This window comes from Pelophylax lessonae (genome assembly GCF_965119305.1).
Source record: "Pelophylax lessonae genome assembly, chromosome: 1".
Taxonomy (NCBI): Eukaryota; Metazoa; Chordata; class Amphibia; order Anura; family Ranidae; genus Pelophylax; species Pelophylax lessonae.
This window is the reverse complement of record NC_138768.1, coordinates 399451436-399466632: the sequence shown is the minus strand read 5'-3', so window position 1 is coordinate 399466632 and position 15197 is coordinate 399451436. Positions and strand designations below refer to the sequence as shown.

Below are 15197 nucleotides of genomic sequence, written 5' to 3'. Positions count from 1 at the left end.
CTATCTAACATCTCAGGAAACAAGTGTCCCATTATGCAGAAAGGTGGCATGTAAATGTGTTGGCCATAGTGGAGAATGAGGGGATGGCAATTTAATTAGTAGATTTGGCTATAAAAATGTAAAAAAAAAAAAAATCTGTTTTATTAATGTATTATGATTGTAATATTATTTTAATACTGTATAATTACAGCAGTAAACATATGAACTGCAGATAAATCATGTAGCCTGAAGGTAGCAGTGTTTATCTGCAGGCTGAATACTCTTTTTTGAATAGACCTCCAGCCTATATGTGATCACTATGCAATGGCTGAGATTGCATACATGATCAGGAAACTAGTTTATTGGATCCTGACTGTCAGTGGGGAACCAGCTGTCAGAGCTAGCTGGGACTGAAAGACACCAGATAAAGGCTGGTTATACATCTGTGCAGTGTGGTTTTTCCACGTCCCATTGTTATACATAGTTTACACGTTTAAGTGTGCAGCCATTAACTTAACTACAGCAAGCGTTTTCATGGAAACGCATCGAAGTCCAGCATGCTGCATCTTTGATGCGCTTTCATAAAGTGTGCTTTCTAATAAGAGTTTAATAGCAGCATGCATAAAACCTGATTAAGAATGTGGTGCAGGAAAGGCACGTTTATTGCACCATTTGGGAACGCACTGTCCCTGTTAGATGCAGTTGGGGTGCCATTAATTATTAATGACACCCCCAATTGGCATCTAACAAATGTGGCATGTTTGCGGCCACCAAACCGTAATCTTAAAAAGTAGCACCTGTCTTACATTTTGCACATTCCAATGCATTTGGCAGCCAACTGAAATCAATGGAAGAAGAAAAAAAAGTGTGTGCTGTGACTATGATCTCCTTTCGTTAAAACAGGCTTAAAACCTCCTTTAAACTGCTGTTGCAATTGCTCATCCACCACTGACAACTTCTGTCACTATCACTTTTATAAGATAGCTTGGTCTAAATATAAATGGGGAGAAATATATAGAGACATGTATAAAAAAAAAATATATATACTGCATACTAACATCATATGAATTTACCACTACCGATTTGCTGATAGGGATGAAACAAAAGTGCACATTGGTGCGTTGGTGCCAAGTGTGGAATTGTGCATTGCCACAATGGCAGCAAACACAGCATTATTTCCCGCTACAGTGGTGGCAAGAGCAGAATCGTGTAGCAGCACATTGGCAGTGAGTGCGGCACCAACCTCCCATACTGTGGTAGTGAGTGGAAAACTGGTGGTGGTGAGTGCAGAATCACCTGTCAGTACAGTAGCAAAAAGTGCACAAGCAGCAATGCATGTGGGGGTGAATATGAGGAATGGCATGTAGTAAAAACTCCAGAAAGCAAGTTTATATCTGTCACAAATGTAAGCATTTCCTTTTGTGTCTCCAAAACCACCCCACCAAATAGCTCCAGAATCACTCCCTCTATGTAGAGGTTACCAGAATTACTCTTTTAAGTATAACTGCAGTCTAGTTAACCCCCCCTCCCATGCAGCACCCCAAGAACTGCTTCCTCTTATAAAGCAGTGCACAGAACCAGGGGGACCCTGGAAAAGGCAGGGGTGCTGCAGCCTCCAGTGATGGAGAACACCCTGCGCTCTCTGGATGGAGCACAGCAAAATATGGCTACACCTGTCCAGCTCACTGACACTTTTTCCCTTCCAGCTTCATATTTTCAGTTTCCTTGTGCACCACACACACCACCCCCACCATTACTGCCATGTCAGTCCCTCACACAGCCATCTTGATTTTTACCAAAGCACCAATAAACATTCACAGTTGAGGGGTCATATTGTTGCAGACTAGGCTCCAAGTGCCTCTCACACATGTGCAGTTGTGGCTCAATTTTATCATAGACCAGGCTGTATTACCATACCATGCGGGTGCAGTTTTTCTGTCATTATATTGCAGACCAGCCAAGGCATTGGGCAGATAAGTCATTTATACATGCATACTTATGCATGAAAAGGTTGTGCTGCCATTTTTTCCCTATGAAACCGCTGCAGGAGCCACCATTGCAACAGAAGAATCACATGCCCAACTGCAACACCATCTTAACATGTGTTTACATACAGAATGTGTATATTATACATCATAGTCTCGATCATTTTTATGTACTTTTTCCATCTAAAGTATATGGTTGATACTGCCAGTCACCTTTCTTGTGTGTTCTAAGCTAGCCACACAAAGCACCGAATTTGATTTGTGCTAGCATGGTTAGTTTTCTTCCTTAGGCTGGCCATTCAGAGGTGCAGGGCACTGTGCAGACACACAGCATGCCAGTATTGGGTAGTTTGTTCAGCCCCTGTGCCCCCTTACCAATCACAGCCTGCCTCTGGCACACCTCCTCTCCCAATCATAACCTTCCTATGGCACACACCCTCTCCAAATCACAGCCTGCCTCTTGAAAACACACCCTCCCAATCACAGCCTTCTCCTTGAACACGTTCCCACCACTCAAGCACAGCCTGCATCTTTCCACAGGCTGAGCAGACTATATAATACAGGCACACTGTATATCTGCACAGTGTCCTGTAACCAACCCCCCTACTATCAGGAAAAAGAGATGCATTACAGAACTTTTTGCACAGAGCGGCCCTGAACCTCCTCATCTGGGGTCCGCCGCCAGTGCTGTTTGATCCTCCTTTTCCATGTCTGCCCTTATAGCAAACTGCTTGATATGGGTGCAGACATGCAAGCTTGCTCCCAAGCCAGGCTGTGTGCATTTATGGACAAGCACATTGCATCTTAGCACCATCCCCGGAGCCCTCCTCACAGGATTTGATTGACAGCAACAAGAGCCAATGGCTCCTGCTGCTGCCTCTGTGTCCTGTGAGTAGAGAAACACAGACTAATGTGGCTGCAGACGAGCAAAGCACTGGACCTGGATAGGACTCAGGTAAGTCTTTAAGGTGGTAAAGGGGCGATACAAGTAGAGGGATATTTTTTACTTTAATGCAGGGAATGCATTACAGTAAAAAAATGCCTTGGCTTTATAACCACTTTAATAATGTCAATTAAAAATGAAATGTATTTTATTTCACTTGGAAGGTAAAATTTACACATTCAGTAATATGTAATTCAGCCCACTTGAACTATTCACACTTGTACAGAGTTATTTTTGAGATGCAATCTGCATCATAGGCTGGAGCCTAGGGGGATTTGTAAACTCCATTTACTTCCAGTAATTCTCCTTTATGTTACCTATAGGATTTAGGGTTATCAGACAATTTTTTTTTGTGATAAGACTTCTTTAAAAGAGATGTATGGACATTTCTGCAGAATCATACTTACCTAGGTGGATCCAGCCTTGGTCTGATGCTGCATCTGTCCCCCACTAGCTCTAACACTGAGAACTGAGTGATCAAACACCGCTGATCACTCGGTTCTCAGAGCTTTCAGAGCAGAGAGCTGCTGACTGTCAGTCATCGTTGTCTGCTCTGCCCCCTCCTCGCTCACTGGAGCGCTGGGCTGTGGAGGGGGTGGAAGCTTCTGGCCCAGGCTCTCAGCCGCTCACTGAGAGGCTGAGCCAGATCCCGATTTCATTGTAGCGATCTTGCCTGAGCCTGGACTGGCTCTGTAATGTCAGCAGACTTCAGCCTACCGTCAGCTGAAAACTAGTCACAGGAGTGCAGAACGAACTGCACTCCTCTGATCCACAGGAGAAGTACAGCCAAACAAGCTTTGGCTGTACTTCTCCTTTAAGCAGTGGGCAAAGTTTAGTAGATGTGTAGACCCCTGCTATTACCACCAGGATGAAAATACACAATTAAAGTAAAAATGATGCAAGAACTATTTTGTGCTTACCCTGTAGAATTCTGAGCAAATTGTCATCAGTTTCCATTTCCACTTGCTCCAGGCACAGCCGCTTGATTTCATCAAGAGGCAAATCCTGTTAAAACATGGTTTCAGGGGAAACAAAAATTCAGAGTTTTCCCAAACCTTTGCAGTGTATCACAAGATTTAAAACCAATGAAAATACATACAGCACTGCAATCGGCTACTAAAGCAAAAGTTAAAAAAATACCAACTTTAGATGCAATACCTATCTTCAGACCAACAATGTCTCCTGCAGTAAGCCTTACCATCACTGGACGTCATTATTCTAGGCTGAATGACAGCTAGCCTCAGCTAGGACCAGGCTATCATGGACACATGGTAATGACAGAATCCCTTACCATGCTTCACAAAAGGCTGCATAAAAGCTCTTCTGCCCAACTACCCTTGAGGATCAGGTCTCTGTTTCACTAGTCCTACATCGAGGGATGATATAGGGCTGGAGAGACAGAATTCCAACTCTCAAACTGAATATAGTCATTTCATATTAGCTAACAGGACCCTCTGCAGACTAGGGCACCCAAAGATAAGAAACTCTTGTTGTCTGTTTAAAGCCTAGTAAACACAGGCCCAATGTCAGTCGGCATCGGCCGGTTCAATAGAAACCGGCCGACATTGGGCCCGTGTGTATGGCAGTCGGTCCAACAGAAGCCGGCAATTTGGCCGGCTTCTGTCGAAGTCTTAGTAGCAAAAAAGGTCTTGCGACCAGCTCCCGGTCAGCTGAACAGAGTGTTCTGGCGGGGGGGGGGGGGGGGGGGGTTGGGTCCATTCCCCTGTCAGAACACAATAGCACAGAGGGGGGAGATCGCTGTACTAACATTGGACTGTTAGTACAGCGGCTTTGACCTGAGCAGTCAGTTTTTTTGGTTAAACAAAAAAAACTAGTAGTGTGTACGCCTCATAAATTAGAATTTAAGGCACTAAATCTCTCATTTTAAAAAATTGCTATGCAGTCACAAAGGGAAATAAATCTACTTTGTGTTTACCAAATACCTTTGTAAAGCCAAATGTCACCATAAAAAAGTAGTGATGACATCATCCCTGGGCTGCATATAGCCTGTGCATAGAGCAGATCTATAGGAGGGACTCAACACACCCACCCTGCAGAAATCTACAGGGGGATGCATACAAGACCAGTCATCCTGCAAGGAAAGAAAGAGAACAGTGTTGACTGTCCAGCAAGAAGAAGCTGGCTATTTGGTATCATCATAAATGTGCATACTTTATTGACTACATAGAAAAATACAACGGAGGGGCAAAGCTCAATCCATTGTGCAACCACTATCCCTGTTTGACATCTAATCAGTAATAAGCCAATATGGATTGTCAGCAATTTCACTTTTCACCTCTTATGGTCCTTTCACACGGGCTCTCTGATCCGGTTTTCCTGTCAGTTTTTCAGGCGGACCTGATCAGACCCTTCAATCTCTCCTATGGAGCAGTGGATGTAAGCGGACACATATCCGCTGACACTCGACACTATCCGAACCTGCCCTAAAAATCCAGACAGATGGTGGTCCTATTTTCCATCAGTCTGGCGGGTCGAATCAGAAAGGATTGGGTGAAAACAGACAGGTGGTCCATTTCCACCCAATTTCCCTATAGAGGAAAACGGGTACAGGACCTGTCATCCGCCTGCTCAGCGGGGGGTCAGCAGGGCAATCCCCCACTAAGCAAGCAGATAAAGTTAGGCGGAGGCGCCCATGTGAAAGGTGCTTTACTAAGTGTATGCATAAGTAGAGATTATCTAATATGGCCCTAGGCCCCTTTCACACACGTTAGTTTCATCAGTTCAGTCACTTTTTTTTTTTCACAGAAAAAAAGGATGAAGTTTACATCAGTTTGTCATCGGTTTTTACATCTGCCAGCTAAAGTCAGTAACAACTTCTGTCCCGGAACCATTTATTCATGCAAAAAACTGACTATTGTGTTCATTTACATCGGTTTTTCGTCTGATTGTTTTTTTTTTTTTTTAAATGGAAGAAAAATAGGGCTTTGATCCGTTCCAAAAAAACAATGTTGACAGAAGTGAATGTAAATGGATGATCATCTGTTTACATCGAGATGCATTGATGTCCATTTTTCATCTGTCAATGGTTGGATGAAAAACAGACAAATAGTCCGCATGTGTGAAAGGGGCCTTACTCTTTTTTTAGGGGGAAGCCACCTTAGCATAACATTCCACACAGAGCCATAAGAATTAGAGACAGAGAGAATAGGATCTCCCTCTTCTGGCTTATTCAGCTTTCAGCTGCGTTCATGTCCCAACTAGACTTTAACCACCTCAATACTGGGCACTTAAACCCCCTTCCTTCCAAGACCAATTTTCAGCTTTTAGCGCTGTTGCATTTTGAATGACAATTGCGCGGTCATGCAACACTATACCTAAACCAAATTTGTGTCATTTTTTCCCCACAAATAGAGCTTTCTTTTGGTGGTATTTGATCACCGTCAGGTTTTTTCTTTTTTGGTGCACAAATAAAAAAAGACCGAAAAGTTTGAAAAAAAAAAAAAAAAGTTTTTTTGTTTAGGTTATAAAATTTTGTAAATAGATACGTTTTTTCCTGCACTGATGAGCACTGATGACGCCGCACTGACAGGCACTGATGGGGTGGCACTTATAGGTAGCACTGATATGCAGCACTGATGGGCACTAATATGTGGCACTGATAGATAGCACTGATATGCAGCATTGGTGGGCACTGATAGGCAGCACTGATGGGGACTGATAGGCGGCACTGATAGGTGGCACTGATCGGCACTGATGGGGGGCACTGATAGGCAGCACTGGTGGGCAATAATGGGCACTGGTGGGCGGCACTGATAGATGGCAATAACGGGCACTGCTGGGCAGCACTGATGAATGGCATTGGTGGGCAGCACTGATAGGGGGGCACCACTGGCAGGCTCTCTGAGCCCTGTTTGCCATCCCTGGTGGCCATGGTGGGCATCCCTGGTGGTCATCCCTGGTGGCTCTAGTGGCATCCCCTCCCCCCAGGGCTGCACTGGTAATCAATCATCTGATTACCAGCACAGACCCCCCCTGTGATCAGTGAGTAATTAGAAATACTCACTGATCACCCCGGCTGCAGAATCGATCCTCTCCTCTTCTCCTCACTGACAGGATCTGTCAGGAGGAGAAGAGATTGAAGCCGTTACAACGGCTGTATTGACATTACATGACGGCTGTGATTGGACACAGCCGTCATGTGATCAGGAGGGCCAATCACAGGGCCCTCCTGCCGAGTCTTGTTGCTCTGTGTCCTAGGGACACAGGCACATCGAGATTGCGCCGCTGCGCGTGCCTGCGGCGGCGCGATCTCTCTCCTTCTGAAGGACGTTCCGGAACGTCCGATCAGAAGGACGAGACTCCCACCCGGCCGTATATGTACAATGGCCCGGGTGGGAGGTGGTTAAAGTGCATCAAAGCCCAAAAACAAAAATGTAATATTTTGCAACTTACCAGTCTATTGATGTGGTGGCTGTACTAGTTTTAATTTTTCTGGCTAAAAACATTTTCAGCAAGCACAGAAAATATCTGATGATCTTGCCAGAAATGCAAAATCCTTGTTACTTTCGAGAGATCGAGAGAGAGAGAGAGAGAGAGAGAGAGAGAGAGAGAGAGAGAGAGAGAGAGAGAGAGAGAGAGAGAGAGAGAGAGAGAAGAACAACAAAAAAAATCCAGAAAAACACATTTCAAAAAAGTTGAAAATTGATTTGCATTTTAATGAGTGAAATAAGTGTTTGACCCCTTCGCAAAACATGACTTAGTACTTAGTGGCAAAACTCTTTTTGGCAAACCCAGGAGGTCAGAAGTCTTGAAGTTGGCCACCGGGTTTGCACACATCTCAGGAGGGATATGGTCCCACTCCTCTCTGCAGATCCTGTCCAAGTCATTAAGGTTTCGAGGCTGACATTTGGTAACTCGAATCTTTAGCTCCCTCCACATATTTTCTATGGGATTAAGGTCTGGAGACTGGCTAGGCCACTCCAGGACCTTAATGTGCTTCTTCTTGAGCCACTACTTTGTTACCTTGGCTGTGTGTTTTTGGTCATTGTCATACTGGAATACCCATCCACAACCCATTTTTAATGCCCTTGCTGAGGGAAGGAGGTTCTCACCCAAGATTTGATGGTGCACGGCCCTTTCCATCGTCCCTTTGATGCAGTGAAGTTGTCCTGTTCCCTTAGCAGAAAAACACCCCCAAAGCATAATGTTTCCACTTCCATGTTTGATGGTGGGGATGGTGTTCTTGGCGTCATAGACAGCATTCCTCCTACTCCTCCAAACAGGGCGAGTTGAATTGATGTCAAAGAGCTCAATTTTGGTCTCATCTGGCCACAACACTTCCACCCAGTTCTCTTCTGATTCATTCAGATGTTCATTAGCAAACTTCAGACAGGCCTGTACATGTTCTTTCTTGAGCAGGGGGACCTTGCGGGCACTGCAGGATTTCAGTCATTCACGGTGTAGTGTGTTACCAATAGTTTTCTTGGTGACGATGGTCCCAGATGCCTTGAGATCATTGACAAGATTCTCCCGTGTAACTCTGGGCTGATTCCTCACTGTTCTCATAATCATTGAAACTCCACGAGTTGAGATCTTGCATGGAGCTCCAGACCGAGGGAGACTTACAGTTATTTTGTGTTTCTACCATTTGCGAATAATCGCACTAACTGTTGTCACCCTCTCATCAAGCTGCTTGGCAATGGTCTTGTAGCCCATTCCAGCCTCGTGTAGGTCTACAATCTTGTCCCTGACATCCTTGGACAGCTCTTTGGTCTTGGCTATGGTGGAGAGATTGGAATTTAATTGATTGCTTCTGTGGACAGGTGTCTTTTATACAGGTAACAAGCTGAGATTAGGAGAACTCCCTTTAAGAGAGTGCTCCTAATCTCAGCGTATTACCTGTATAAATGACACCTGGGAGCCAGAAATCTTGCTGATTGAGAGGGGATCAAATACTTATTTCACTCATTAAAATGCAAATCAATTTATAACTTTTTTCAAATGCTTTTTTCTGGATTTTGGCGTTATTCTGTCTCTTACTGTTAAAATAAACTTACAAATAAAATTATAGACTGATCATTTCTTTGTCAGTGGATCAAATACTTTTCCCCTCACTCTACAGTGGGGGGAAAAAAAAATGTAAAAATGAAGGTACAGGAAGTGTTTTATTCGCAGGATTACCAGGTAAAATTAGCGGTAAAAAGCCTGAAAGAAGAAAACTCCTGCAGCCACCACATCTAAGGACTAGTAAGCTCCAATATATAACTTTTTTAGTTTTTAGCATAGATACAGGGGATCGAATAATACTGTCTTGAGAGTTTTCTGCAGTTCTGTATTTCCTATAATTTGTTTGACTCCACCTGCTCATTAAAGGTGGTAACAAAAAAAAAAAAAAATATTCGCCTTCTCACCTTTAGCATATCAGGAAGCATTTTCTTAAGTTTCCGATCACCAAGAACACGAAAACAATGTTCCATCATCTCCTTTCTATCAGACATGTAGAAACTAATAGGTTTAAGAGGCACGTTCAAGTCTAGTCCACCTTCTTCTATATCACTCAACTCCTCTACTTCTTCTTCTTTCACCGCAGAATATGGAGCAGACGTTTCTGGTTCCTGAAATCAATTCAGCAGCATTCAGTAAACAGATCAGACAATAGATATATATGCAACCAGTGTTAAAAATATAATATAAAATGTTATTACTTTAACAAGGAAATCTACTTACCACCCTCAAACAAACAGAGGGTGAATCTCCCTATATAATGGACAGCAATAAAAACATGACAGGGGTTTTAATTTTTAAAGTTATTATTAAAGTATACCTAAAACCATTTTTTTTTTATTTTTAATACAGCAGGGCATGGGTAAATTCATTGTTTTTTTTTTCCCACCTGGGTTTCATCAGTTAGACTTCTCTTCATTTATTTTCCTATAGAAATGCCTACATGGAGGTCAAATCCCACCTGCACTATCTAGCAGGGGTACCCATTGGCTCATAAGATTTGCTGTACAGAATCACAAATCAGCAGTTTCATTATATCCATTTACACTGTATATTCAGCTACCTCTTTGGAGCTTAAAGAAGAATTACAAATCTTTCTACATTGTTCTCATCCCATGGGACCCATAATCCCAGTCTATAGCTCTCCCTCTGTCTTATCTCACTAATTATGCTAATGTAACACCCTCCTAGGTGGGTGCTAGGAAAAGGATATTGTGGCCCTGTCTGCTTATCAGGGGGGCCTGATCATTCAGCTAGGCTGTCATGTGTTTCCAGGTGTGTCTGTTGAGTCTGGGGAGTCTCCCCACTGTGTCCAATGAGGGCTCTTATTGGACAGTGGAGGAAACCTGGCCAATAGCGCACCAGGGCTTGAATCTATCCCAGAGGGTGGAGTCTGCCGCAATGCACCCTGGGAGGGGGTATAAGTCTGAGGGGAGCACATGACAGAGGGTCTTTGGTGGGAAGCAGAGTCCCAGGAGGAGGCTGACGGCTATCTCTCCTCCTGTCAGAGGAAGCAAGTGTGTCCTGGGCGGTCGGCCTAGAGGACAGAAGGTTGAGCCGGGCTGCAGAAAGGGATCCAGAGTGCTGTGGACCGAGTGGAGCTGCTGGGCAGAGGTTTCCAGGAAAAACAGTGTCGTGAGTACTCGAAACTGCCCAGGGGTCTGCCTAGGATAGGGGACCACTCCAGAAGGTCAAAGGGATCCGGGAGCCAGCTAACCAGTAGAGAGGTTTAGAGAAAGGGGGTGCCTGTGTCTAAACCCTGAAGAGAAGTGAGAGGAAAGGGGGGCGCAGGTGTGGACCTTGAAGTATTCAGCAGTGGAGCAGTGTATACAAATAGCTACCTCAGCAAGGAGTGCTTAAGGGAGCTTAAAGAGGACTTCTAGAAAAACAGTCACAAGTCAGTTCAGCGTTAACAGGCATCAAGCCAGTGTTAACCAGCGTTAACCGGCATCCTGCCAGCGTCAAGTCAGCGCCAATCAGCATTTTTCAAGTGTCTCCGCCAAGTTGTACATAGTTGAGCCAAAAGGAGTATCCCACTCATCCCTTCTCCTATCTAAGTTATAAAATAAATACAAAAACCCAAAGATACTGGACTGGTCATTGTCTCAGTGCTCACACTTGGAGAAACATGCACAAAGGTACTTTTGTGGCACCCGGTGACTCAGGGGGACCCATATCCAGCAAAACAGCTGGGAATCTTGCTACGCTAGTTTATTACCATTGCCAGGTACCTTTGTTTAAATTTGTTTTTCTCTTTTTTTTTTCCTTTGGAAAGAGATTGTGATTTTTTTTTTTTATTATTCTGCTAAAACATTTGTGAATCAGTACTGCTTGGACCTTGATGAAGGGGACATACCCCGAAAGCTTGTCCTGAAAAATTTTATGTTAGTGCAAATAAAAAAGGTATCACGGACAGTTCTCAATTGTCTCTATCACAGGGGAAAAAATGAATGTAGTATTCCGAGCACTTTTCAAAGACAAGCTGCATCAAGAGGAATACAGAGATAGGAGGCTAATCTACCCCCTTCTCCCTCTGCATTCCTCTTGTCTCAGAACTTCATAACTAGACTTAGGAAGCACCTAACAACTGCATATACTTTGTCACGTGGGGTACATAACAATAAAAAACAAATGTAATGATAAGCACAATTCTGGAATTTATTATTGGATGGAGCACATGGTACAACCGACTTCATTAGGTAAGGTAAATTAAGCAGCTGGCAGGATAGGTTGGTTATGGAGTGGTAGGAGTAAGGGATGGGGAAATTATAGATTTTTGCCCTGAGCTGGACTTTAATCATTCATGGCACTCAATTTACTAAGCTACAATAATGACTATTTGCAATACTAGCCAAAATTTCGGCACCAAGAGCTGACAATGCATTAAACTATATTGATTACAATGTCTATAATGAACAGTCATTTCAGAGCTTAGTGAAAAGAGACTGACATAAAACACACATTACATGTAGGAAGGCCAGTTGAACCGTTAGTACGCTACACACACAGGTAAAAACATGAGCATGTCAACACATAGCGATGGGCTCGGGCATGTTCGGATCGAGCCCGCTAGGAAGCCGGCACTGCACACTGCCACTCATAGGCAGCGTGTGTATGTGCAGCTGCCAGTCAGGAAATGCCTCACTGCTTATGATTGGCTGTGTGCGGTGACAGCTTCCTGACGGGCTCGATCCAAACATGCCCGGGCCCATCACTATAAATGCATAAACAAGTGTGTTTTTATACAGATACGACAGCGAATGAAGTAATCCACAACAATCTGCATTCTATTACATGTGTGATGTCAAAGTGCTTGAGCTGTAAGCATGCAAGTATAAGGTCCATACAACAAAAGAGCTACCTGGTGACTGGATTCTGTATTCCTCCTCTTCCTCTCTGCCTGGGAACTCGTGTCATGAGATGTCGACCTCCTCCTCTTCTTCTTTTCTTTGGAACTTTTCTTCCCACCAGTCATGTCTGCACTGCTGCTCTGCTAGTCATCCGTATGAAGCTACGAAGGAAAAAAAAAAAGGTTTTAACTTGCTGTCTGGTAAACAAGAGCTAGGAGTCTCAGAGGAGCAAGCTATGAATTCCTCTGGGGAGCAATTATACAGGAAAACAATGGTCTCGAGGCATAGTGCACAGCTGTCATAGTCTCTGCATCTCTGTGCTCATCATTGCTACCAATAGGCTAACTACTGCCCTCATCTATTACCAAAATTACAGATAATTATTATAAGTATTAGCTGCACTTCATCAGGTCTTTATATTACCTTATCTATTGGGTTTATATCACCTCTCGTCCACTACTTCCACCTTTCCTTTCTTCCCTCTCCTAAGTTCTTGTGTTCAAGATCCAAGCCTCGGTCTCAGATCAGTTTCCTGTATGCTAAGCCTCACTATAGTCTAAAATCAGTTCCTTGTGTTCCAAGCCTCACTTTGATCTAAGATTAGTTTCCCTGTGTTCCAAGCCTCACTTTGATCTAAGACCATTTTCTGTGTTCCAAGCCTCACTTTGATCTAAGACCATTTTCTGTGTTTCAAGCCTCACTTTGATCTAAGATTAGTTTCCCTGTGTTCCAAGTTTCATTCTTATCTGATATCAGTGTCTTGTGTTCCAAGCCTCACTATGATCATTTCCTGTGTTCCAAGACTTCTTCTGATCTAAGATCAGATACATGTCTTTATTTAAAAGACATAACACTCAGAGGGAGGCTTGGACCCCATGACACTGATCTGAGAACGAGGCTTGAACTACAGGACATTGATCTAAGAGTGAGGTTTGGATCATATGACACTGATCTGAGAACGAGGCTTGAACCACATGACACTGATCTAAGAGTGAGGCTTGGACCACACAACAACTGATCTGAGAGCGAGGCTTGGACCACATGACACTGATCTAAGAGTGAGGCTTGGAATTCGAGCATGCTTGAAACGATGAAGGAGAGAAATACAAGATCTGAGTAAGAACAGAAAGGTGGACCTGAGCAGATATGAGCACCCTAAATGAGGTACTGTCAAGATTGTGCATGTGCAGAAGGGACATCTAATGATCATCATACACATTACAATCTGACCATGCAATAAACTTATAGATTTACCAAAACGATTGAGAGGACCTATGGAGTCTCTCAATCAATTTGTATCCAATCAGGCTGGCAGTTCCTACATAGATGTTGGTAGATCTAAAGGAGACTGTGCAATCAGATGGTAAGGTGTATGGCCAGCTTAAACAACAAGCATGGTACTTTCTAAGGGTTTTGCATAGCTCCCAACTCTTCCCTGATTTGGAGGGACTGTCCCTGATTTGGAACAAAGTCCCTCTTTTCTCCTCATTTTGGTCTGATCTATGAAGTTGTATAAAAAATGCATTATATGTCTTTCAAAAAGTGTTTTCCAGTGTAAGGCTCCATGTACACGGGACGTTGTTAAAAGTCCCTTTGAATGCTGGAATTTTTAGGACGTTTGAAACGTCCGTTCGGTCGCGTTTGTACTCGCGTTTAGCGGGCGTTTGCGTTTAGAACCGTTCCTAGAGGTCAAAAAAATGATTCCCCTTTAAAATGGAAAAACGCTTAACGCGGGTCATCGCGTTCGGACGCGTTTGTGCGTTTGAAACGCCGGGAAACACACGTTCGAAAGCAAATAATTGCGTTCTAAAAACAGTCCCTGAACGCAACTGCCTGCAAATGACTGTAAACGACTCAGTGTACATGGACAGATAAGATAAAATGTAGATGGGTTCAGGGGCTTCTGAAAAAAACGCCCAACTGCTCCTAAACGGCCATTTACAACGTCCCGTGTACATGGAGCCTAACCATTCATCCAATTTCTAAATTGCTGCATTTGTAAATTTCCAAAGCCAGTATAAAGGAATAATAGTAGTAAAACCAAAAAAAGCACTTGTGGGTTTAACTAATCATTTTGTTGTAGAATTCTCCTTTAAGAGGGCGTGACAGGGGAGGTGTGTCCTATGCCTACATACTTTTGCTAATAGGTGTCCCTCGTTCCCATTTAAAAAAGTTGAGAGGTATGGTTTTGCAGAGATCAGCAACCAACCTCCTTTTTTCGCGTCTTCTGCCCGATGCTTTTGGTCCCTTCCCTTCTGAGTGCCCCCATAGTACCATAGTAAACCACTTGTTATAGGGGCACTCATGTGGGCTTAAAGAGGAAGTAAACCCTCCTCTGCAACTTGTACCTATAGGTAAGCCTTGCACCGTTTAGGAGATATGCACATTACATGCAGCCAGTGACATCATCAACGCATGCGCTCTGAAGAAACAGCCGCTCGTGCCGTTCCTTCAGAGCCCCGTGCCGTGACTGTTGGCTCCCGAGCGCATACCAGGTAGAAAAAAAGTTCTGGCTTCGCCTATGGGCAGTGCCGGAGGGTACACCCTCTCTCTTCCTGCATAGGATGTCAGTTTTAATCTGCCTAGTCAGGAGGAAGGAGCTAGTTCCTTGCTGGGATATTTGGTCCTTTTTTCTCCGGAATTTTTTCCTGTGAGATCTTCAAGCAACAATGCTGGGCTGGACAATGGACTTGATATCTAGATCCAGTGGTCACCCCAGTCTGGCCGGCGAGCGCATGCAGGCCTTAGCTCCGCGACATAGTTCCACTGGACGGGGACTGGCCCCGCGAGTTAAACCTCTCCCCAGGTCGCACACAGGGTCTAGACTTATGTCGCAGTGTTCCTATTTGGCCGACAGCTCCCACACTGCGGTGGAGATGGGTCCTGTCAGGAGATGGCACCTGCCTGTGTTCCTGGTACGGTGAGTAAACCTCCCCCCCCCCCCCCTTTTTTTCCCACGTGGGGGACTGTTTGGGC

The 15197-nt window shown here is 44.1% G+C and overlaps 2 protein-coding genes across 2 annotated transcripts in view; one reads left to right on the top strand and one right to left on the bottom strand.

The window, feature by feature from the left end:
• Positions 1–12692, bottom strand: part of CAAP1 (caspase activity and apoptosis inhibitor 1) — a 46020-nt gene extending 33328 nt beyond the window's left edge. The window contains exons 1-3 of the mRNA XM_082247079.1: positions 12233–12692; positions 9279–9482; positions 3828–3912 (exon numbers count right to left, since the gene is read on the bottom strand). Coding sequence (XP_082103205.1) covers positions 3828–3912; positions 9279–9482; positions 12233–12346 — 403 coding nt within the window. The 5' untranslated portion in view covers positions 12347–12692. The remainder of the gene's footprint in view (positions 1–3827; positions 3913–9278; positions 9483–12232) is intronic.
• Positions 1–15197, top strand: part of GEMIN7 (gem nuclear organelle associated protein 7) — a 373647-nt gene that overhangs the window by 352390 nt on the left and 6060 nt on the right. Inside the window, exon 2 of the mRNA XM_082247090.1 lies at positions 13246–13385. Coding sequence (XP_082103216.1) covers positions 13368–13385 — 18 coding nt within the window. The 5' untranslated portion in view covers positions 13246–13367. The remainder of the gene's footprint in view (positions 1–13245; positions 13386–15197) is intronic.